Source organism: Nyctereutes procyonoides, unplaced genomic scaffold (assembly GCF_905146905.1).
Source record: "Nyctereutes procyonoides isolate TBG_1078 unplaced genomic scaffold, NYPRO_anot_genome, whole genome shotgun sequence".
NCBI classification, from domain to species: Eukaryota; Metazoa; Chordata; class Mammalia; order Carnivora; family Canidae; genus Nyctereutes; species Nyctereutes procyonoides.
Window position 1 is genome coordinate 46,382,298 of NW_026575126.1, and position 24,824 is coordinate 46,407,121.

The 24,824-nt window shown below is 59.1% G+C and overlaps 1 protein-coding gene across 1 annotated transcript in view; it reads right to left on the bottom strand.

Annotated features, from left to right (window-relative positions):
* The window catches only part of LOC129519850 (uncharacterized), a 123,652-nt gene that overhangs the window by 10,539 nt on the left and 88,289 nt on the right, over positions 1-24,824 (bottom strand). Inside the window, 15 exon segments of the mRNA XM_055340682.1 lie at positions 2,112-2,276; positions 4,210-4,371; positions 5,067-5,195; positions 5,294-5,407; positions 7,059-7,199; positions 7,575-7,681; positions 9,818-9,980; positions 11,419-11,556; positions 14,247-14,328; positions 15,520-15,632; positions 16,363-16,529; positions 19,100-19,307; positions 21,504-21,620; positions 21,715-21,864; positions 24,028-24,159. Coding sequence (XP_055196657.1) covers positions 2,112-2,276; positions 4,210-4,371; positions 5,067-5,195; positions 5,294-5,407; positions 7,059-7,199; positions 7,575-7,681; positions 9,818-9,980; positions 11,419-11,556; positions 14,247-14,328; positions 15,520-15,632; positions 16,363-16,529; positions 19,100-19,307; positions 21,504-21,620; positions 21,715-21,864; positions 24,028-24,159 — 2,088 coding nt within the window.

A 24,824-nucleotide genomic window follows, 5' to 3' on the forward strand; every position in this document is an offset into this window, starting at 1 on the left:
TTTTCTGTAATTTCCTGAGAACCACAGCAAACGTCTCAGCACGTACAAGGAGATGGGGGTAGCGTGTGGCACAAATGCGGTCACTGGGCAGCTTACCCCAACCCTTGCAGACACCTACCCTGGCAGGAGGGGGACTCAGGACAGGTGGGTTCTGAATGGGCAGGGGGCTTGGGGGTGGGTACCCCCCTGGAGGTCCAGGAAAGGTCACAGAGGCACTCACAGAAGGAACCCTGGAGGACACCCTGCAGGTGGAGGCCCATTTTGGGGACGGGAGCCACCTCTGGTCTAGGCTCAGCTGCCCTGCGTTCCAGCCCAGGTGCTGCTGCTAACAAGCCCTACAACCCTGAATAAGCGCGTTGCCCTGTCTGTGCCTCAGTTTCCAATTCTGTAAAATGATGCAGCACTGCGGCCTTCAAAACTCAGCAGGGATCAGAACTGCTCTGCGTACGTGTGTACGGGAGGCGTCTTACAGGTTGAACTGTGTTCCTCAAAAAGGTGTGGGAGTTCGAACCCTGGTGCCCATGGAATGTGGGGCTGCTTGGAAATAGGGGGTCTGTGGGTGTGATCCAGTTAAGGAGTGGTTGTAGTGGATTCAGGTGGGCACTAGATCCCCCGGCCGATGTCCTGGAGAGACAGCCACGTGAAGAGGCAAAGGTTGGGACCACGTGGCCATCAGCCAAGGAGCGCCAAGGATTGCTGGGGCCACCAGAAGCAGGCAGAGGCCAGGAGGGACGCTCCCCTGGAGCTTCTGCTGGGAGGGCGGCCTTGCGGACACCTTGGTTTTAGACTTCTAGCCTCCATGACCGTGCAAGAAAAAAATCATGTGTTCCATCACCGAGCTGGGGGTCATGTGTTCGGCAGCCTGAGGAATCGAATCCACGGGGCCCACTATGCATGCACGTTCTAGAGAACCTGTCCTCAAGGTTTCCAGGTGGGCGGGGTGGAGCCCAGAAAGCCTTATGAAATTTCACAGTGCACGACGTGAGCTCTGGTGGGGGCATCTGCAGACCATACTTGGGGGTCTCTGTCCCCAAAGGCCACTTGCTGAGCTCCACCTGAGTCGCTGTCACTGGTGAGGGCCTGCTGGCAGGTGAGTGCCTGGCCTCCTGAACCTGTTTCTCTGCTCCACAGGGGCCTCTGCGTTGTCAGGAGGACCAAACGAGGCTGGGAAGGGCCTCTACCCACCACATGGACCCTCCCATGGGGCAAGTGGCTCACTCCTAGGCCTTCAGTCCTGGCAGGCAGGCCTTGGGGCGCTGGGATTACAGACATGGGAGCAGCTAAGGGCGTGGCTGGCAAGCGGGGGAACCGAGCAGTCACCCTGGACAACCTTGGAAAGCAAAGCTCTTTAGAAACAGCCACGCTATGGCACTGGGAAACAGGCCAAGTGAGCTCCAGATGCAGGAAAGCCATCCCCGTCCAGCGCTGGCTGCTGGAAGGAAACACGCACCTCATGAGCACCCACTGTGTGCGTGCCCTGAACAAAAGGACTCTGCAAAGGAGGTGGGATTTGCTCCCATGGCCCAGAGGAGACAACGGAGGACAGAAGAAGGAAAGTCACAAAATCAGGCTCCCCCGGTCAGGGTGACACAGGAGTGCGCAGGTGGTAACCGCGATGGGGCACCCACTGTGTGCCTGAGCTAAGCGGGCAGAGGGAGGGGGTGCTTGGACCCCCATTCTCATCAGGCACTGCTCTAAGTGACCCACACAGAGTCACATAGTTAACCCTTGCGGCGGGAGTCCCATGGGAGGTGGGGTAGATGCGATCATCACTCTCCATAGCAGGAGGTCAGCGGTGGAGCGGGTTGTCAGGAAGAGGCTAGGGGTGGGTTCAAACCCAGACAGTCCAGTCACTGCCTCTTTGGTAGGGCAAGGGCCAGAGGCTGAGGAGCTGCTTTGTCTCAGGGCTGGGGACAGGCCAGAGGGTCTCACCCTCCCTAGAGCTCGGGTCCCCACCAGGGTGCCAGCCCGCGGTTCTGACCATGGCCACTAGGTGGCAGGGCCATGCAGGCGGTGGTGGCCTGGCCCGGGAGCAGGGCCCTGGAGCAGGGCCAGGGAGCATCCTCCTGGGGGGTAGGGAGGCGGGGGACAGCCCTGACCTGACCACCCACCTCCAGCTCCCCGGAGAAGTCTGGTGTCCGAGGCTTGCTATGGTTGCGGAGCGTCAGGCTGAGCTGCAGGCCGTGGTCTGGGTCCGGGGCAAGGCCCAGCTGGCAGTAGGAATGCAGTAGGAGCCCCCTGTGGCCCAGGGTGTGCTCCCCAGAGACTGAGAGAGCCTGGAACGAGAAGGTGGGTGTTAGCGGTCATGGTCATGGAGGCTCAGGGGCAGCAGCTTCCCCTCCCCACCAAGCCCTGGCCTGATCCAGACCACTAGGGCTGTCGCAATAGCCTCTTGGGTCTCCTATCCCCCAGGTCAGCCCCAGCTCCAGCCCATAGGCCCTCCTCTACTTGGTAACCAGATTGACCTTTAAAAATGCGAATCAGACATTAACCCTGTGCTCAAAAACTCTCTGCCGTCCACCATACTGAGAAGAAAAGCTGCCTTGGCATGGCCCACAGGTCAGTATTGTCTTCTTAACCTTCCCTCCTTGCTCTCTCTAAAGGCTGCCCTATGTTCCTTAAATACCCTAAGCATGTTCTGCCACAGGGCCTTTGCACTGGCTATTCCCTCTGCAGAGCTTGGCCCTGTCAGTGAGGCCCCCTTGCAACCCCCTGTCTCCTCTCCCTGCTTCATTCCTTCACGGCATGGATCATGCCTGAGTACATATCATGCATCTTGTTTAACTCTTTCCACGCCCTGGAATGTGAGCTCCAGGGGGTGGGGTACCCCGACTGCCCTTGTTCCTGCACCTAAGTACAGGGTCTTGCATAAATAAAAACCACAAATGCTTTCTGAACGAATGGATGAATGGGGTTGGCAAACTGCCTCAAGAGCCAAAGAACACTGCTTATTGTTGTAAATAAATATGTATTGGAGCAGGGCCACACCCATTTGTTTACAGAGATCCTATGACAGCCAAGTTGAGTAATTGTAACAAAGACCATATGGCTTGAAAAGCTAAAATGTTTGCTATCTGATCCTTTACAGAAAAACTCTTACCCTGGGATGGATGGATGGGCGGATGGACAGGAGGGTGGGTGTGTAGGTGGGTGGTTGGGTGTGTGGATGGATGGATGAATAGATGGACAGGAGGGTAGGGAGTAGATGGATCGATGGATGGATGGATGGATGGATGGATGAGTAGGTGGGTGAGTGGGTAGCTGGGTAGGTGAGTGAATGGGTGGACAGGAGGGTAAGGAGTAGGTGGTTGGATGGATGGGGGGATGGATGGGGGTGGGAAGGTGGGTGAGTAGGTGGGTGCGTAGGTGATTAGGTGGGTGGATGGATGGTGGATGGTTGGATAGGAGGGTGGGGAGTAGATGGATGGATGGATGGACGGATGGACGGGAGGGTGGATGAGTAGGTGGGTGAGTAAGTGAGTAGGTGGGTAGGTGGGTGTGTGAGTGGGTGGCTGTGTAGGTGAGTACGTGGGTGAATGGATGGATGGACAGGTGGATGGATGGAAGGGTAGGGAGTAGATGGATTGATGGATGGATGAGTAGGTGGGTGAGTGGGTAGCTGGGTAGGTGAGTGAATGGATGGACAGGAGGGTAAGGAGTAGGCAGTTGGATGGAGGGTGTGTAGGTGAGTAGGTGGGTAGATGGTCGATAGATGGATGGATAGGAGGGTGGGGAGTAGATGGATGGATAGGAGGGTGGGGAGTAGGTGGATGGATAGGAGGGTGGGGAGTAGGTACGTGGATGGATGGATGGATGGATGGATGGACGGATGGATGGACAGATGGATGGGAGGGCAGGTAGGTAGGAGGAAGGACCAATGAACCAGCTAACAGACCCAGGAAGAGTGTTCCCCTCTAACAACGATGAGGCTGAGTACCTTCAATCCACGTGTGAAGCACTCTTCCTGCGTCACACGTCACTCACGCCACGTCACCCTACACGCGGGAGCCCTACTGCCTGTCCTGTCCCTCAGGTGGAGCACTGGATGTTGAGAGTACTGACCTGCCCCGCCTGCGGTCACCCAGCCGGCAAATGGCAGAGCGGAGATGGTGGCACCCGGCTAACTCACCCCCACCCCTGCACTCCGTGGGTGCTCTCCTCACCCCCCCCTCGGGGGGCCCCTGGGCCCCTTCCTCAGGACGCACTCACCCTGGGCAGGTCGCAGAGCCCCAGCTGCAGGGAATGGCGCAGCCAGTGGGTGTAGTCGGTGTCCACTTCTCCCCGGAAGCTGTGTGTGGTGCAGGAGGTGGTGAAGATGTGCTCTAGCACGGCCTCGGCGTGGATCCTGTCTGGCTGGGACGGCCAATGCCTCTGCAATGAGAGGGTGCCGTGAGGTGGGGGCTCATCCCCTAAGGGGAGAGTGGCCAGGGCCAGTTGCAGGCGGGAGGCCCCCACAAGAGTGGGTGCTGCAGGTCCTGCCATCAGAGCCCTGGCCGGGCGCAGCAGCCATTCCTACCCTGAGCAGAACGTCTGTTGGGAACACCGAGGGGGCTGAGCCTAAGGGGTCCCAGAACCCAGGGTGCCGGGCCCCAGAAGGAACAAGCCCTGCTGTCAGGACCAGCTGTCCTTGTGTCTCCATGGTCCGGTCCCTGTCCCAGGCTCTGTCTGCAGAGCAGTGCTCAGCCCCAGCAGCAGCCCCAGGTGGGGAGCGATGCCCGGAAGACCCTGACCTTCACACCTCCAAGAACCTGAGCACCCCCCCACACACACATCCTCCCTGGCGTCACCAGCCCCTTCCCTCGTCTGCTCCCTGTGCTCAACTTGCGCCGGGCGCCTTGCTCTCCTCATCTCCCAGAGCTGTCCCTACACCCCAGTCAGGGAAGGAGGATCACCCCCGTTTTACAGCAGAGAACAGCACGGCTCACGGTGGAGAAACGAGTTGCTCACGATCCTACAGCCCAGCTAGCGCTTGCCCGGGACCCCATGGCCTCCGAGCCCGGCACTTTCCACGGCAGGTGGGGCCGCCCCAGGGTTACCTGCCTGGGACCTGGCTCTCCGGGCCTCACCTCGTAGGTCAGGTTGTGCCGCACCCTGCGTCGGTCCCAGGACAGGTCAAGCTGCTCGCTGAACACGGCCGGGGTGTGTGTTAAGGCCCCACAGGCCTTGAGGGCACTCAGGCCCCATGTTTCCTGGAGCTGACGGGAGGATGGTGTGTGGGGCTCGGGGAGCCAGCACAGGGGCCTGGATTTAGGGAAAGGCCCCCGCTTGGCTGGCCAGTGCAGCCGGCACATACCTGTCCCGGGGAGGCGGCCAGGCAGCCGTCCCAGGTGCTGCTGCGCTGCGAGGACCTGTCGGTCCAGGTCAGGTGCAAGGTCACGGGCTGCCCTCCATCCCAGGCCAGCTGGACCTGCGTGGAGATGGGGGGCGGTGGAGGGGAGGGGCAGAGGAGAGGCCGGTCTGTGCTGCGGGTGGGGGACAAGAGGAGTGGGGTGGGAAGGGCTGATGGGAGGGGTAGGGGGGTAGCCCACCACCGTAGGGGACCCTGGCCTTAGGGTGCTCAGAGCCACACCCACACCGGGAGCCTGCATGGGTCCAGATGCAAGGCTCCTCCTTCTGGATCCCGATCCCCAGCCCGAAGGAAAACGGAGCCCCCCACTCGGGGCCTCTGGGGCTGCTCTGGACTGAACTGTGGGCCCTGCCTGCCCGCCCCTCACCTCACTCTCCACTCAACCCCAGAGTGCTGGTCCTAGACCGCAGGGCGGATGGCAGGTGATTGGGTGTGGAGGAGGTCATGGGGTGGCCTCCAGATGGGATTGGTGCCCGTGAGAAGGTACCCCAGAGAGCTCTCTCCCCGGCATTGGGGGGATGCGGAGAAAACCGCGAGCCAGCACGAGAGCACTCCCCAGAACCTGAGCAGGCGGGCTCCTTAGTCTCAGGCTTCTAGCTTCTAGAAGTGGGAGAAATACGTTTTTCTGTTTTAAGCAACAGAAGCCACCCAGCCTAGGGGGGTGATTTTTTAAGATTTATTTATTTGGGAGAGGATGAGAGTGAAGCCCCCACAGAAGCGGGGGTGGGGAGGGGCAGAGGGAGAGGGAGAGGCCCCACAGAGCAGGGAGCGTGACGCGGGACTCGATCCCAGGACCCTGAGGCCACAACCTGAGCTGAAGGCAGACGCTTAACCGACTGAGCCACCCGACACCCCCACCTGTGGTGTTCTGTGGCAGCAGCTGGAGCCCACTAAGCCCCCGGCTGACGTCCCCTCCCTGGCTCCTGCCCCCCCACCCTGTTCCTAGCTGCCTCGGGCTCTTCCTGAAGCTCCCCAGCACATCCCCACCTCAGGGCCTTTGCACTGGCTGTTCCTTCCCCCCCACCCCCAAATGCTATTCCTTCAGCGTGTCACGAGGCGTCCCCCTGCCATCCGTGGGGTTCTCAGCTGACAAGCTACTTCCCCCAGGAGGCCCTCCCGGACCCCCCCCCCTCACATCTGGTTAGTCTCTGTCTCCACCTCCTCCCTGCTTTCTTCACAGGGCTTATCACAACTCTTCTTTCCCTTCAATCGTGGCTTGAATTTTAGACAGGGTCTGCCTGCCTGGCCCGGCACACCTGCCGTCGACACGCACTGGCCTGCCGTCCTCCACTCCGCAGCTGAGAAAACCGAGGCTCGGAGAGGGTCCCGGGGCTGCCCGAGGCCCCCCGGCGAGCTGAGGAGCCCAGCTGCCCCGCACGGACCCCCGAATAAAGCAACGAGTACATAAATGATGAGTCGGACGTGCACGTAAGCTGTTGCTGCGCTAAAACGTGAGCCCTTTAGACGCAGGACTGCACGCCTTGAACACCACCTGGCATGCAGTAGGTGCCTAATAAGGTATCGATGAAGGGACGAACGAATGAAGGGCCCCTCGGTCAGGAATCTGAGGCTCTGCAGGAGCCCCGACAACCAGACAAGCAGAACCCTCGTCCCTGCACATGGTGCCTGGTGCCCAGCCTGCGGGCCCAGCCACGCAGCTCCCCACCCCCGGGACCCCCACCCACCGGCACCTCGGATGCGCCCCTCTCACCTGCCGGCTCTGCTTGCCGCCCCTGCGCTCAGCAAGGCCGCCAGCCTCCATGCGCCACCAGGACAGGTTGAAGGGCTGAGCCAGGGCCAGGCGGGCGGCCAGCTGGCCCTTCCCCAAGAGCAGAGAGGAGGACACCACCACCTGGGGAGGGGGCAGGCTGAGCCGAAGCCTGGCCCAGAGGGGCAGCCCCCTCCCCACCGGGTGCAGACAGCCTTCAAGGTCAAGGGCGTGAGGGCAGCTGGCTGGGGCGGAGCACACAACCCCAGCCCTGCCCTGCCCTCCACTGGCTCTGTGACCCCAGGAGGGTCGCTGCACCTCTCTGGGCTCCGACTTCATCATGTGTTAAGTGGGGCTGACTGCTAAGCCCTCACTAGGTGGCAGCCCCTGGCGTCCCTGGTGTTGCTCAGGTGTTGCTGGAACCCGATTCCAACTCCCCCCGCCCCACCCACCCAGGGCCTTTCCCACAGTTTCTTGGGGGCTGCCTCCGGTGGGGCTCCTTCCAGCCCTGACACCTACCTGGTCCTTGTCATCCCAGCGCACGACCAGGTCGTCCCGGTGTCTGCGTCGCGAATGCTCGCAGGACAGGCGGAGGCCGCTGTGCCACGGCGGGTGGGCGAGCTCCGCTGGGTGGGAGCACAGGGGGGCACATGTGAGGGCAGGGCCTGGGGGATCTCGGCCGACACAGCCACCTACTCGGGCAGGTGGAGGGTGGAGGCCACGTGCTCAGGTCATCAGCGCGACGTTCAGCAGCTACACCCTCACTTGGTCGCGGATCCCTGAGCTGTCCCTGCGGGAACCCCGAATCCCACCCCCCACCCCTGCGATGAGCCTCCGCCTCCCGCATCAAGGGGCGGGATCTGTTTCCGTGGCCCTCAAACCTGGGCCGCAGGTGACTTGCTAACAGAATCTGGTGAAGGTGACACCACCGGATGTCGGATGTTGCAGGCTTGCAAGGGCCTCAGCAACCGCCCCCCAACCCCCGCCCGGCTCGCTCTTTGGGACCCTTGCTCAGACAGTGCGGGAGCGGCCCCGGGCTGGCTTGCTGGAAGGTGCCACCACACAGTGCAGTGCCTGGATGGGCCAGCGCAGGCCGTCTGAGGTCTGCTGGTGGCTGGCGAGCCCTAGGATGAGTCGGAGAGCCCAGGCGAGGTCAGCAGCCCATGTGCGCGGCCTGACGCTTACAGCAGAAGCCACGGAGTCTGGGGACATTTGTCACCTCCCACCAACATCTTGTACCACTCACGTCCCTCACGCTCTCGGGTCTGGTGTCCCTGTGAATGCCCCACGCCCACCTGGGCCACACTCAGCTGGGCGGCCACCCTCTGCTCTCATCCTGTCCTGGAGTGTGATGCAGGTGGCACCCCCATCCCCGAGGCCTCACAACAGACAGCCTCCCTGCCTCTGGGATTGCTCCCCTCAACCCCGAGGGGGAGTCTAGCTGCCCTGACCTCCTGCATCATCATTTGACCCCGTCTTGTGAGGCCACCAGGGGGTCCCGCCTTCCCAAAACCAGAGCAGGAGTCCGCCTGAGTCTCCGCAGTCCACAGTGGCCACCTTGGTGACCTCTGAACTCTCTGGAAGGGGGGCCACCTGCCGCTACACAGGCTCCCGGGAGACAGTGACCCTGGCTGCTTCCCGAGGCGCCGTTGGCTCATCCGTCCAGGGAACGCTGACCATACATGTGTGCCCCACACCCAGAGCCGTGACCCTCGTTGTTTCCACCCTCCGGCCCCCCAGCTTGCAAGCTCTGTAAGCACAGAGCAGGGGCCTCAGGCTGCGGAGCCCACCCACGACCCCCGTGCATGCACACCCGTGCACGCACACCCGTGCACGCACACACACGCTGCCTTGGTGCACTGAGGGGCCACACATTTCCCCTGCCTCGCAGGACACACATACGGCAGCTGGGGCCTGGGAGACGCCATCCGACCACCCCCCAAGCCGCATTCCCGGGACTGGGGTCTGCACGGTGTCTCCCACTCGGCCGGCCAGCAGGTCGGGCTCTGCTGTGTGTAAAGGGGGCTCTTCGAACAGAAACCGACAGTCACGTGACTGCACGGCCCCTGCCGGGGCAGCCTGTGTCCTGGAGGGCCTAGGAGGACCCAAGTGCCATCAGCAGGGCTGCGGTGGGACAGTGCTCGCCTCCCCTGCTGACATCAGCCTCAGCTCTAAAACCCCCTGGGGATGCTCGGGGTTGCCCCATCTAATACACTTCCCATCTTTTCACAGTCAGGATAACCCTCACTCCGGGTAGGGGGCTGGGCCCCGCGTGACCTGGGTCCCTCAGCCTGCCCCCAACCGTCTCCTCTCGTTGCTACCCCTTTCGGTGCACTCTGGCCACACTGGCCTTGCTGCTGTTGCTCTAGCACCCCAGGCTTACTCCTACCTCAGGACCTTTGCACCTGCTTTTCCTTTTGCCTGCAGTGGCCCTCACCGTGGCTACTTCTTTCTTGTCATTCAGGGCTCAGCTTGAACGCGACCTCCTCAGACACGCCTTTCTAGCCTACACCCCCCAAAAGAGCCCCACACCCCTAAATCAAACCCTTCTCACTCTTAGAGTGTTAGAAACACTGATGTGATTTTTTTCTTCACGTTCACATCACTGCTCACTGCCTCTCCCCCCCGAGGGCAGGGCCCTGGGCCGTCTCACTTCTGGGTGGACCCCCAGTGCCTGGAACAGTGCCTGGGATAAGCAGTTGTTCAAAGATGGTTCGCTGAGCGACCAGGCCGCCCCTGCCGGTGCCCCGTCAGACACTCACCCCGCAAGCTGAGGTTCCCCGCGAGCCTGGGGAAGGGCCCAGAGAGGCCCCCGTTGAGGACCACCTCCTGGTTGTCCCACAGAACCGTCTGGTGCAGGGCGTGGGCCCCGTGGACTCTCTCATATGAGGTCTGCAGGACCAGTTCCCCGGGAAAGGCACCGAACTGGAAGAGAAAGACGGCGCCGGGTCACGGAAGCGCCTGGCTCCCACTCGGGGTAGGAAAGGGGGGACACCTGGGGAAGAGGAAAGACGGGTCACGTCTGTGGGGCATTAACAGTTTGCTGGGCTGCCAGACGCCTCAGGAAGTCAGAAAGCCAAAGGCGCTCCAGGGACAGGCAGACGGTGTGGGGCACGGGGTCGGGACACAGGCGACGGAGTGGCCCTGAGCACAGAATGTCGCCTCTCAGCTGCACATCCAAGCTGTGTGGCCTTGGGCGGGTTCCCTAACCTCCCTGAGCTCAAGTTCCCTATCTAGAAGAGGGGGTGCAAGCAGCAGGGCTGACCTCGGAGACAACACAAGGCTGGGGCAGCTCGGGGCCGGCCCGTGGGCAGTGCCATGGGGGCAGGCAGGCCCTGTGGTTGCTACGAGGGCTTCTCAAACATCACTGAGCAGGCATTACGCTTGGGACCCCGATGCATAGCACCGGGTACAAAGATCCCTGGAGGATGGGGACACGTCACAGAGACAGAAGGTAACAGGACAAGGCGACAAGGGTGGCATGAGAGATACTCAGGAGGCAAAGGGACACAGAGGAAGAAGTTGGAAGACGATGCAGGGAAAGGCATTCCAGGCAGAAGGAACAGCCCGTGCCAAGGCTCAGGGAAGAGCACGCCTCAGGGAAGAGGGCGACCCAAGGGCCCTCCGGGGGGGACTTGCAGGGAGGAGGGGGAGTTTACTCCCGAGTGTGGTCCACCCTGCCTTGACACAAGACACCGTCGTTTCCTGCCCTGCTAAGAATAGTGGCCTCCTCGCTGGTGTCCCTACTGCCCCCTGTAGGTCCCGCCCCAGGGACCCTGCAGCAGCTGGAGGGACCTGAAACCGTCATTAGCATCGTGTCCTCAAAGGGCTTCCAAGGTCAGAGAACTAAGTCCAAACCCCTCTCTGCAGCCAGCAGTGCCCTACATGCTCAGACCCCCACCACCTCCTCCTCATCAGCTCTGCTCCAGCCTAGGGGCCGTTCCTCAAACTCCTTCCTGCCCCAGGCCCTTTGTATGTGTTTCTCCCTCTGCCTGGAATGTCCCCCCCACCCCACCCACCCCGCACCAGATTTTCCAACGGCCGATGCTTGCTAGTCATCCGGGGCTAGCTCAGATGTCACCTTCTTCGTGAGGCCTTCCTGGCCACCCGAAGAGCCCCCCCCCCACCTCCTCCTATCACCCCATTTGCTTTTCCCTCTAAAATGTATCAGCATTTTCTTATTTATTTGTGCAGTTTTTTGTTCTTCTTTTTGTTGAGACCAGCCGAGAATCCACCCCAGCGCATCTCACCCACTTGGCAGCTCTTCACAAACTCTTCTTTTCTCAAAGGAACGACCCCGGAGCCCTCCCTGCACGCCCCCATCCCGCACCCCAGTCTGTCGTCCTCGCCGCCCTCCATGCACCTGGGGGAAGGTCTGTTCCAGCCTGATGATGCTGGTGACGCGGGCCTTCGCAGTTGCCAGCCTGCTGCCCAGGTGGAGACGATGTTCCTCCACCGCCAAGGAAATCGTGCCCTGGGCCTCATGCTCTGAGTACTGCAGCTGGGGCAGAAGAAAAGCAGGTGACAGGTCTCCTCACGGGTCTCTGATGGAATATTCAGACAGATACGGGCTCCAGGCTGTAGGCTCCAGCCCCAGACACCCATGGCTTCCTGGACTGTTTGAAATCTGGTGAGATGAGGGTCCTGAGCCTCGGCTGAGGCCACCGGGGGTGCTGGTGACAACAACCTCCCCACGTCCTTCATGCTGTCACGGTGACTTGAAGACAGCTAAGGGCCTCAGGCAAGAATTCCAGTTGCATTACCATAGTGGGCAGCAGGGGGCAGTCTAGCGCAAGGAACAACGCACAGATGCCCTTTCTGGCTCTATGTCCCTTGGGGTGGGTGACCTCCCCAGTTGGGATCATGATACTTTTATTAATGTGCTGATGTGAAAATTGTGTGAAATAACGTGCTGTCCTTCCAGACTGAGTAACAGAGTCCCACTTAGGGCACTGGCTACAAGTGTAGATTCTAGGCTCCTACCTACAGCCAGTAAAAACAGAACCTCTGGAGATGGGGTGGAGAAAGTGGTATTTTCCGAGAGCTCCGCAGATTAGTGGCACCGCAGCCAAAACGGTGAGCCTGAATCTTGCACAAAGGGGCCCGACAAACCCAAATGGAGGGTTTTTGCAAAATCATTGCCTGGACATTTCAAAACCGTCAGTGCAAGGCTGCTTCTTCATTAAGGACAAGGAAATGCTTAGGGGGAAGCCTGTCGATACCTGCCACCTACTTTGAAATGCATCAAAAGTTGAGAGCTAAAAAAAAAAAAAAATTAAAAAAAAAAGTTGAGAGCTATCTGATACAGCAAGTGGAGTGGAATAGGAGGGAGAAAATCAGGCAGTGGGTGTGTCGATGTCCACTATAAAACTGTTTTAATTTCCTAGGGTCTAAAAAGTTTAAAAAGAAAATATTGGGGGGGGGGAAATAGGTACGGGGTGGGAGAAGAATTTCTAGATCAGGGCTCCGCTTTGGGCCAAATTCGGCCCACCACTTGATTTTGTAAATAAAGTTTTATTGTAACATAGCCACACCCGTTTAATTTACATATTGTCTAGGGCTGCTTTTTGGTTACAGTGGCAGCACTGAGCAGGTTGCAAAAGAGATCATATTGGGTTCAAAGGCTAAAATATTTACTATCTGGCTTTTTTTAAAAAATAAAAGTTTGCAGATCTCTCTTCTAGATGACAGGGCAACCAAGTACTCTGGGTAATCCTGGAGTGTGTCTGGGATTGAAAACAAACTAAATACAAACAAACGAACCAAAAAAAAAAAAAAAAACCAGCTTGGAAGAATATTATTGGGGCAACTGGGAAACTTTATTATGGACTGTATATTAGAGAACAGTATGACATTATATTAAATTTCCTGAATTTTGTACTTATACTGCATTACGTAAGAAAATAGCCTTGTTATTGGAACCGCTTGCTGAAGTATTTAGGAGTAAAGAGGTATGACGTGTCCAGAAACATGCCCATATCATCTCTTAATGATACAGAAGAAGATGTACGTGGGCACAGGGGTTAACATGCAAATGCAAATACATGTGCCACGTAGGTATAATCAGGATGTTTGTGGCAGGATGTTGATAACTGGGGAATGTTCACTGTCCTAATGTAACTTTTCTTTGGGTTGGAAATGAATCAAAACAGGGGCAGCCTGGGTGGCTCAGCGGTTTAGCTCTGCCTTCAGCCCAGGGTGTGATCCTGCAGACCCGGGATCGAGTCCCACGTCAGGCTCCCTGCGTGGAGCCTGCTTCTCCCTCTGCCTGTGTCTCCGCCTCTTTCTCTCTCTGTGTCTCTCATGAATAAATAAATAAAATCTAACAAATGAAAAAATAAAAATAAAATAAAAATTGGGGGAACACTCAGAGGCCCCCTGGGTGACTGTGCAGTCAGCAGCAAAGCTTGGGGAACACTAAGATCGTGTGTGAAGGTGCCAGAGCAGGGCCTGGCACACAGCAGGTGCTCTGTGAACAAAGGCGGCCCGGGGCCTGGCAGGGAGGGCAGTTAACGACCCTGGGTGGCTGGTGGGGTAACCAAGGGACCAGCTTGCAAATGTGAGGATCTGGCAACATCTTTCACTGAGCACCTATTATGTGCCAGGCCGTGGGCCGGATGCTCCTGATCTGGGGAAGAGGGGCAGAGAGGGAAACAGGTCGTGGTAAGAGAGGGAGGGCGGGGCGCCAGCCTGGGGCTGCTGTCTACCCCCAGGACCCTCCAATACTACATGCAGGCCAGATGCATGGCCAGGGGCTGTCCTGGCGGTTCCAGGTGGGGAGAGGATTCGAGGACGTGGGTGGGAAGAATGCAGAGAGCCTGGGCTGTGGGAAGAAATGGGGCACCTGGGAGGCAATGCTGGCTCAGCTCAAAGGGCTGTGCCATTTGATCCTGGTGCCGGGAGCATGCCAGGCCAGGGGAGGCGGCGCCAGGCGCCAGGCACTGGGCAGGCGGGCCCCCCACCCCGCTCCCCGGGGTCTCGTGGGCCCAGCCCAGGAACGCAAGCCTGGGGATGTTTGAGAAAGCCGGAGCCAGGGCTTTCCAAGGGCAGCCCACCGGGCCCTGCCGTAGGCCCATGGACAGATGCGGGGGTGCCAGTGCTCCCCAGGGGGGCCCGGCCTGCACGGCCCCCTCCAGCCCCGGGCAGGGCATCTGGAAGCAGTTAGTGCTCAGGGGTGCCGGGCACAGTTACCTTGGCAGCGGCTGAGGCTCTGCTGGGGCAGCGGCCCAGGAGGCCGGGGAGGTGGTGCTGGCCCCAGAGCTGCAGCTCTTTGCTGGAAGGAAAGAAAGGGGAGGTCTGAGGCCAGGCATGAGGGCACCCAGTGCTGGGGCAGGACCAGGCCCACCTCCCCCGCAGGAGGGCAGGAGATCCAGCATCACACGCACGGCCCAGTGAAGGCCCTTCTTATGCCCCAGGCCTGAGGGCCATGCGGTGAGCAGTCAGGGCCTCAGGCTGGTGCCAGGTGATGCACGGTTCAATCCCCACCTGGCCTTTGCCTGCTTCTGGCAGGTGGGGATAGCTCCTCTGGGCCTCAGTTCCCCCTTCAGCCACAGGGGCTATAGTGGTGCTCGCCTGAGTGTCTTCTGTGGGCATCAGAGGGCCCCCCTCAGGCTTGGCCAGGGGAGGCCTCAGCAGGGTGTGTTTAAAATCCTCAGCAGAGGGATCCCTGGGTGGCTCAGCGGTTGAGCGGTTGCCTTTGGCCCAGGGCGCGATCCTGGAGACCCAGGATCAAGTCCTGCATCGGGTTCCCTGCATGGGGCCTGCTCCTTCCTCTGCCTGTGTCTCTGCCTCTCTCTATGTGTCTCCCATGAAAAAATTAAAAAGAAAATCCTCAGCAGGGGTTTAAACCCGCGCTTGCTCCTGGCAGCCCAGGGCACACAGCACCCCTTCCCGGCCCCTTGGGCCAGGATGCTCCCGACTCCCCACCGCCTCTGCCCGCTGGAAGCCAGGAGCACCCCCGCCCCCGCCGTTACAACAACCAGAAGGTTCCCCAGATGTTGCCAATGACCCTGGGTGGGCAGGCCCGCCCCTAGGTGAGAACACCCATCTCCACTGCTCTCGGCTGGCTTCCTCACCCCCCTCAGGGACCCTATGAGCGCTGGAGCCTGGCAGCCCCCCACGACATGCGCGTACAAGGCCACTGAGCGCCGGGCCAGGCAGCCAGTGCGTCCCCACACTGAAGTGCTAGAACATTATTCCTTTGCATTTGAGGCCTAGAATGCATTTAGTTCGTGAGACCAAGAATTCCTCACTCGTGTCCTGCTCCCAAAGGTCAAGGTTATCTTAGTATCTGTATGACTGCACTTCTCTGAGCCTCCCTTTCCACATCTGTGCAGTGGGGCTGTGGGGAGGGTTCAAGGAGGCGCTGGGGGTCAGAGGTCAGCACACAGCAGGGGCTCAGCTGAGCCCCCTTCACTTCTCCGGGGTGGGGGGGGACCCCCCCATGCTGCAGAGAACCCCTTACCTGAGTGCCCGGCTCTGGCCATGCACATCGAGGACCAGGCTGGCTTGAGAGTCACAGGTCAGCCGTAGGGAAGAGCGCACCCATCCCTCTGCCCAGAGCTTCTGGAACACGAGCTGAGGAAGGAGCAGGCTGTGAGGTGGGGGGGTGGGGGGTGCGTAGGGGGCCTGAGTACCCTCCCAAGCCAGGCCCCACTCCACAGGTCCCTCCTGGGAGCCCAGATTGCACTCCACCAGACCTGCACTGCAGACATCAGCCAAGATTGAGCTCCCCCACGTCTCCCCACCACTGGGCCCAAGGCCAAGAGAAAGGGGTGTAGATGAGGCCAGGGAGAGTGGGACTTGGCTCCACTCAGTCGTGGGGTCCCGGGTCACAGACTCGCTGCACAAGGGGTGAGGGGCCTCTGGGGACGGCCTCCCCATGCGGCAGAGTGGAGTGTGGACAGGGCCATGCTGGCAACCCCGAAACAAGAGGTTGCGAATGAGGCTTCTGGAAGGTGCCTTGCAGGGCAGTCAGGGAGCCCAGCCGGGACAGGCGACTTTGTGCCCAGTGACAGTGGCCATGGCCTGGCCATTCAGGGGGCCACAGAGGTGGGAAAGGACCCCGGTGCAAGCCAGAGCCCCTTTGGCCATGTGACCTTGGGCAGGTGACATACACACTCACGTGTGACCCACAGACGGTGACGATGGGGGCTGTAGTCACAGCAGCGAGAGCTTCTAAAGCACCTGCTCTACCAGACAGCAGTGTGTTCATGGTGCTCTCTCCATCCTCCTGAACCCCAGGATATCAGTGGATGGAATGAGGGGGGAGCTCAGCTTGGCCTGGGGGGGCCCATTCACTGCTCACCTGGCTGGCAAAGGGCAGGCCCAGCCTCTGGAGGGCAGGTGCCGTGTGGCTGGCGTTCACCACCAGCTCCAGGGTGCCGTTCGTGGGCCAGGCCGCCAGCGCAGCCACGTCCACGCTCACACCACCATCCCCTCCGTGGAGGGCCACACTGGCCTGGGTCTGGGTCTCTAGGGGCAGAGAAGAGCACAGGCTACTCGGGACTCGGTTCACCTCCTTTCCCACGTGGGATCAAGCCCAGGCAGGGCTTTCCCTTCTCTGGGACTTCATCCGTCAGGTGGTGTCCCCCTTGATGATCGATGATCGATGATCGGAGCCTGGCCGGCTCCTCCTCCTGGGGTTGCTGCTGAAATGACACCTCTGAGTGTCCACTTAAGGTACCTCCTGACTCTTCCTGATCCCTCCCCGGGGAAGGTCAGCCCTGTGAGGGCAGGCCCTTGAGTCTGTTCCCTGCTCTGTCCCCAGCACTTAGCACAGCTCCAGACACACTGCAGGGAACGAGGAAACTGCGGAATGAGTACTTCTCCCCAGGTTTATCTAACATCCAAACGATATCAAATCATATCAGATGATCCTGAGCTGCAGCCCACCTGGCCCAGGCTGGAGGGTCCCCACTCATCTCATCCCCTCACCGCCCCCCACCCCGAACCTCCAGGGGCCTGCCTCCCAGCTGGACCACACCTCATCATGGCAGGCAGGTGAAAATCCTCCGGGAAATGGGATTCCAGGAGCTTTGTTCTTATTTTTGGACTTAAATCCCGCCTCCTACTGCAGCCTAGCCTACGTCAGAGGCCAAGTTCCTTTGGTGGTGGTGGTGGGGGGGGGGTGTGGGGATGCAGCTCACAGCTCTGGCCTGTGACACCTGGCCCAGCGCCATCACCTGCCATCTGGCCCCATCAGGGAGGGCGGTGCTCTTTGGCAGATGTGGGCAAGGGGGCCTTAAGCCTCCATTTCCTCATCCGTAAAGTGAGCACAGCCTACTTGAGGGACATTGCCAATATTAATAGAGATAGCACCCTTGAGAACACCTGCCCGTGGGGCACACAGGTCCCAGGACATGTTCTCTTCCTTCCTCTCCCAGTCAGTGTTCAGCCACATGCACCTGCTGTGTGTGGGGCCCAAGGGGGAGGGGACACACATTGAAGGGGCCCCAGTCTCCGTGCCCGGGGATGGTTCAGACTGTCAGGGACACCAAGAATGTTCATGCCAGGCACAAAATGACCCCGGAATCAAATGTGGGCAGCAGTGCAGAGGTGAGATGGTCTCCCCGGCTTCAGGGACCTCTTAGGGGCCAGGAACCGGGTCATCCTGGAATGACAAATGACTATCCCGTCATTTACCCACCATATCCCCAATAAACCCTTCCTCAGAGTCCTTGAGGTCAGGCCCCTGTCTGCTCCAGGCTCCCACTCAGCCCACAGAGGGGCTGAAAGCCAAGGATAGGAAAGTTTGAGGCCAGGAGAAGATGACCCAGGTGACAGGGGAGCCACCTAGGGGTCCTGATCTCTGTTATCTACACAGGGGTCAGAGGGTGGAGTCACACTGCCTGGATTCAAATCCTGATCTCCCCCGATCCATAGCTGTGTGGTCCAGGACAAGGGACTCAACCTCTCTGAGCTTCTATTCCTCCCTTACCTCATCTGTTCACAAATTCACTCAACAGACGTTTAATTGAATATGTACTATACTCCACTCTGCAAAACAGGCAAAAATCATCCCTGTCCTTGTGGAGTGTGCGTTCAAGTGTGGGGTGGTCAGAGGACAGGGAAAGAGAAGTGAGGTGTTTATTAAGTAAGTTACATAGTATATTAGAGCAACCAAGCCAGGAACGGGGGGGGGGGTGTGAGCTAGAGGGCGGTGGAGGTACAAATAAACAGGGTGGGCGGGGAAGGCCTCAGTGAGGAGATGAGATTTGGAAAATATCTGAAGACGGTGAGGGATTGAGTCAAGCAGATGTGCAGGGGGAGAGCCTTCTGGACAGAGGAACAGCCTGTGCGAAGGTCCTGAGGCAGGGGCAAGCCTGAGGTGTTTGGAGAATAGCAAGGAGTGAAACGAGCAGGGGCCAGAAGATGGGGTCAGAGGAGTGAGGGTGTGGATCCCGAGGGCTCAGAGGCCCCACACGGGCTTCGGGCTTCGACTTTCCCTTGATACTGAATGGGTGGCTGAGCAGATTGACTGAGCTCCAATTTTGGAGAGCTTGCCTGGGATGTATGCAGCAAGCACTCAATCAATGCTGGCTCTTATTACTTTCCCTCCCCACCTCCCGCCAAGGTTAAAGCGTTTCTCCCCAAAAATTATGTTGAAGCCATAACCACTAGCACGTATCGACGTGACCTTAGTTGGGGTCCCTGCAGAGGTGATCAGATTGGGACGCAGACATGCTGGAGTAGGGAGGGCCCTCATTCAGTGACCGGTGTCCTTAGAAAAAGAGAAGAGGCACAGACACTGAGGCAGAGATGTGAGGATCGGCTGGGACCCCGGAACTGGAAGAGGCAAGGAAGGATTCTCCGCATGGAGCCTTCGGCAGGTGCACAGCCCCGCAGACACCTGGCCTCCAGGACTGTTAGAGCTAAACATCTTCGGGGGGGGGGGGCTCGGGAAGGAATACAGGCTCCCCTGGGAATCAGGCCTCCGAGGGCAAGGCTGTCCTTTGGTTCTGGGGTTCGGGACTGCTCTGGACCCCCCTGGAACCAAGGCTCGAGGAGGGAGGTGGGGGAGCTGGCCCTCCTGGGTGCCTTACCGTGTGTCTGCAGCTTGGCGCTGAGGCCGGCCTGGCCCGGGACCCCAGCCTGCAACAAGGTCACGCTGTTGTGCGAGCTCCAGCCAGAGAGCTCCAGGTGCCCAGCACGGTGACAGCAGCTGACGGAGTAGTTCAGGGACGTGGGCCCCACTGAGATGCGTGCGGAATGCTCCAGGCCGGATCCGCTGCTGGGAGCACCCACAGAGGCCTGGAATGACACGCGGGAGACGCCGGCTCGCCCAGCTCACCCTGGCTCCCGCAAACCCACCCACAGCCCTGTAGGGGCGGGGGGGGGCGCTGAGGAGAGCTGAGACACCCCCCCTCCCCGCCAACCCTTGCAGGAGCCGGTTTTAAGGAAGAGCAGGGTGACATGTGCTGTGTTGCTGGGTGGGGCGTGCTGGCCGAGGAGTGGCTGCTAATAGCTATGGGGTTTCCATGTGGGGTGATGGTGAGGTTCTGGAATGAGAGAATGGTTGTACAACCACTGGGAGTGGACTAAGTGCCCCTGAACTGTACACTTCAAGATACTTAAAACGGTCACTATTATAAGTACTACACTGCCCTAAAAAAGTTTGCAAAAATATACGTAACGTTGGAAGATTTTAGACAGGGCGCAGGCTCTCTATGTCCCCATGCAGCCCACCTGACGCATCTCAGTTCTCCACCTGGCCTCCAAGGGCTTCGAGTGTGCAACCTCTGCACCATATACGTGTAAGCTCATCACAGTGGCCTTGGCAGCAGCACAAAGCCCCTCACTGCGTGATGTCACCTGCTTTATAAAGCAGGAAGCGTTGCACCATTGTTCAATGGTGTTGCCTGAGCACCTACTATGTGCCAGACCCCGTTCTGCACCTAGAGATGCAGTCGTGCGTGAAACACAGAAATGCCAGAGCCCGTGCAGCCGAGATGTCAGCTGCGAGTGACAGACCGGGACAAGGCGGAAAGCACTGGGTGCCAGGCGACAGGGGGAGAATGGGAAGGAGACAGCGATCAGGGAGGGTGTGAGATCGCAAGAAATATGCAGGTGCAGGTATAGACATCTCTGTCCCCAGGTCCTGCTCATGTCTGGACTGTGATCCCGGTTCCTGACACCGAGCTCCCATCCTTGTGCATTCTCCGGGGAGGGGGTTCGGGAGGAGAATCTTGCAGGAAGCTCCTAAAATCCCTTGGAATTTTTGGGGCGAGAGAAGCGCCTTTTGTGCTATGCTCCTGGCTGGGGGCTGGTCCCCAGAAAGACCAAGCCCTGGTTAGAAGGTGGAGCCTCCAGCCCCAGAGCCCATCCTCTGGAAGGGGAGGAGGGGCTGCAGAGCGTGGGTGTACACACACCCACGTGCGGGGAAGGTGGTGCCCACAGACTGGGTGCTGGGGGGTGGATCCCCACCCATCGGGTCACAGAAGTGTTCCAAGCAGCAGAGGAGAAACAAGAGCTTCTTCTTTATAAAGGGAAATGGTGGGGGTGACGTTGACCAGGGCAGGTCTATTCAGGGAAGGCCGGAGAAAGGACCTGTGTGCCCAGACCCGAGCGGCCCAGGGGCGGGCAGTGGGTGTCAAAGGGAAGAAGCATCTGGTACAGGGGGCAGCAAGCGCGGCCACAGGAAAGTCAGCAAGGGGAGTCACTGGGGGCAGGGGGGAGCCAGAGAGGGGACAGGGCCAGATCCTTGCAGGAGGCTTTCTGCTGCCAGCCTGGTGTCCAAGGGACTCAGGTGGATTTAGAGGGGCTTGGGGTGGAGACCCAAGGGGGCACGGTTGGGAGCCGGGAACCCGGCTAGGTGGCTGGAACCCAGGAGTGACCTGAGGTGACCTGGAGCAGGCAACAAAGCTGGAGGTGGGAAGACGGGGTTGTTGGGCTCCAGGTATATTTGGGAGGGTGCCCCATTGGCATCTGCTGAGGGCGGGATCCGCTGTGAGTGAAACAGGGATGAAGGGTGACCCGCGGGTTTTGGCTGTGCTGCTGGAGGGACACGAGGTGCCACTTGGCGAGATGGGGAAATGAGATGGGGCAGGGGGTAGGGTTGGGCACACTGAGTCAGGGGTGCCCGCCAGGCCTCCAAGCGGTGGGGGATGCACATGCAGATGGATCTGCAGGTCTGGGGGCCCGGAGAGGGAGAAATGGGGGGAGCTTCGGGGCATGGAGTGAGATACTGGCCCAGCCCGCCCTGGACAAGCACGGGGTCTGCGGGGAGGTTTTGGGAAAGGAGAGTGGGTAACGGTCCCAGGGGCGTGGCTAGGCTAGGGAGAGGAGTGCTACCCCCAGTTTCCAGAGGAGGAGACTGAGGCTCAGAGGGAAGTCTGAACCTTCCTCCACCACCCCCTTGTCTCTGCCGTACTTCCAAGAACATCTGCTGAATGAATGCGTATGTGCGTGCGTGGGTTTCTATTACCACGGGGGCTCGCCAGGGCTGACCTGCAGGCTCAGACTGTCCTCCACCCACAGCGTCCGCAGCGTGGGGATGTTGTGCTGGAGCGTGTAGTCCAGGGACATGTGCTCTGGCTGCCGAGTGAACGTCAGCTCCTCAGACACCTGTCAGTGTGGACGACTGTGAGACCCGGACCGCGGGGCTGGACTGTCCCCACCACCCCGGGCTCCCCGAGGCCCCACCCGCAGAGCCCCTCACCTGTCTGCCATCCACTCCGGCCCGCAGGGTGCGTCGGTAGCTGCGCCCGTGGCTCTCGGTGGCCAGCTCCAGCAGGACCCGGGCTGGGAGGCCCAAGGGGCCGGGTCGGGGCAGGCTGTGCGTGAGCAACACATCCACCTGCCTCTGGCTCTACCATGGAGCAAGAGAAACAGAGACTCAGCGCCTGGGAGATGGCCAGATTCTCCCACGGAGGGGAAAATAAAGCGCTCATTCAATCAAGTCTCCTTCTCTCCCTCCTGTTGGCCGTTGCCCTGTAGAAAAATGAGGAATTTCCACCAGATGCAGTGAGTGCATTTGGGATGCCTCATATAAAGTCAGCGGTGAGTGCAAAATTAACCGGGGGAGGAGCCCGCGAGAGGAACGTCAGAAAGAAAGGCTGCAGCAAGGTACAGGGAGGGACCCACGGAATGTTTGAGAAGGACACGCCTTGGAGGTTGGGATGCAACAGAAAGAAAAAAACACCTAAACTCCCGAAACACTCAGAATGGTGCTCGCAGAACGATGCGCAGAGTGACTGGCGATCTCCCCGTGGGCAGCTGCGGGGAGCACGCCCAGGGTGACAAATGGCATGGACTTCTGAGTCACCTAAAGGTTAGTGACGCATCCGGGGAGCTCTGGAAGGTGAGGCGGTTCTCGCTAAAATCAAACAGACCTACGCACACCCTACGATCCAGCAATTCCACTCGGTCCCTCTTCACTAAGACACACGGACAAGAGTGCTCGAGGCAGCAGTATTGGCAATAGGCAAACACTGGACATTTGCATCCGTAAGAATTGAAAGCGGGGTCTTGAAAAGACATTTGCACGCCCATGATCACAGCAGCATTACTCACAACAGCCAAGGGGCGGGAGCAACCCGAGCATCGGAGGATGAATGGTGGATGAACAGAGTGGTCTGTCCTTACAACATGGTATTACTCAGCCGTAAAAAGGAAGAACATTCTGGGCGGATGAACCTTGGGGACGTGATGCTCAGTGAAAATCACGGGATGACAGACACTGTGTGATTCCACTTCTTGGAAGTACCCAGAGTGCTCAGTAGAAGGGGCTCAGGGGAGCAGTGAATGGGGAGTTGGTGTGTAATGGGGACAGAGTTTCAGTTGTGCAACATGAAGAGAGTTCTAGAGACGGATGGTGGGGATGGTTGCCCAACAAGGTGAATGTTCTGAAGACCACTGAACTCTAGACTTAAAAATAATGGGGGGATCCCTGGGTGGCTCAGCAGTTTAGCACCTGCCTTTGGCTCCAGGCGTGATCCTGGAGTCCCGGGATCGAGTCCTGCATCGGGCTCCCTGCATGGAGCCTGCTTCTCCCTCTGCCTGTGTCTCTGCGTCTCTCTCCTTCATGAATAAATAAGTAAAATCTTTAAACAAAAAAATGGTGACGATGGAAAATTTTATATGTATCTTACCACGATAAAAAATTTTTACAACAAAATAAAATAGGTGCACAGTTAACTAACACGATGTACAGTAGAAAGAAGACGCCACCCAAAAGCTAATCAGTAGCTGGCGATCCCCCCATGGGCAGCTGCGGGGAGCACGCCCCCGGATGGATGGAGGACTGGTGAGACACACAGCCTGTGGGTTACTAGACGACAGTGAAGTGGAAAAGACAGTGAGGCATGGGCCAATCCCACAAACCCAATGAGTATTTTCCCTCTGTCTTTTAAGGTTTACTCCTGTATTCGAGGGGAGGAGGGAGGAGGAGAGGGAGAGAAAGTCTTTGCACGCTGAGCGTAGAGCCGAGCGTGGGGCTCGATCTCACAACCCCGGGATCAATGAGCTGAGCTGAAACCAAGAGGCGGGAGCTGGACCAACCCCGCCACCAGGGCGACCTGTGCAAACGTGATGTTGGACAAGAGGAAGCAGATGTGCAAAGGAATGTGCCGTGTGCTTCTGCAGATGTGACATTCAGGAACTCGTGTCGGGGGGAGGGCCCTTGCATGTGGCTGCGACGAGCAAGGGAGCCCGCAGGGGCTTCTGGTCACCTTCTGTGCTTGGAGGTGGGTGGTGTTTGGTTTGCAAAAATCTCACCAAGCTGAGCATTTTTCATGTCCGCACTCACAAAATATTCGGGTTGTACTTCATTAAAAAAAAATTATTTTTCAAAGCAAATGACCAAGGGAAATGGGGCGAGAGGCTGCTTCTTGGAAGCCTCATTCCTCCACGTCTGGGTCTCGAGTCTTCCATCTCCCAGGGTCTCTTTGGAGCTAGGAGAGTGTCCAGTGCTTCTCAGGCCTCAGCACCCCTTCCCAGGCGGCCCCAAGCACCCCGATACCCGTGCCCTCACCTCGGTCGTCTTGAGGATGAGCACCCCTCGCAGCGTGCTGTTGTTCACAGCGACCAGCACCTGGGCGTCCACAGCCACGGAGCTCAGCACGACGTCCCCAGAGCTGCTGACTCGGCCCGGGACCCCCAGCGCCTGGAGGGGTTTAGAGAGAGCCACGGAAGTAGGGCTCTTAACCAGGACAGGGTTCAAGGCGGGCATCGGGGGTCCCAAGGTCCCCTTGATCTGGCTGCCAAATGGGGCCTTATCTTTCTAGGAGAGGGTTTGTGACTTAAAGTCCTCAGCGCCCCCCCCACCCCAGGGCCCCACTGTTGCTCTCCACTCTTTGATGAACTCCTCCCTCCTGCCTCCCCGCCGTCCCCAGATCACCAGGGATCCCAAATCTTTGCAGCCAACAGAACCCAGTCTTGTGAACCAACCTGCCCAAGAGTCTCGCAGCCAGGGAAGCTGGAGAGCCCTCCTCACTCCCGTCTCCCCATCTCTCCCTCCCCGGGCAGACCCAGACAGCTGTTCCCTCCAGAAAAGTGGCTGCAAGGCTGGTACACAGAGTGTCTTTTGGCTCCTCGCCCTAGCGCCCGGCAGGGAAAGACACATTGATTTTCCAGCACCCACTGCGCATTGGGCAACGCTGGGCATCGGGTATGTGCCTTTTTAACTAATCCTGAGAGTGGGAGTCTTTACACCCCACTTTGTGATAAAACTGAGGCCCAGAAAGCAACAAATGACTCGCTTAAGGCCCCCCAGAGCAGGGGGCAGAGCCACAGCTCAGTCTGGTGTTTCCAGGCCTCCAAGGTGGGAGG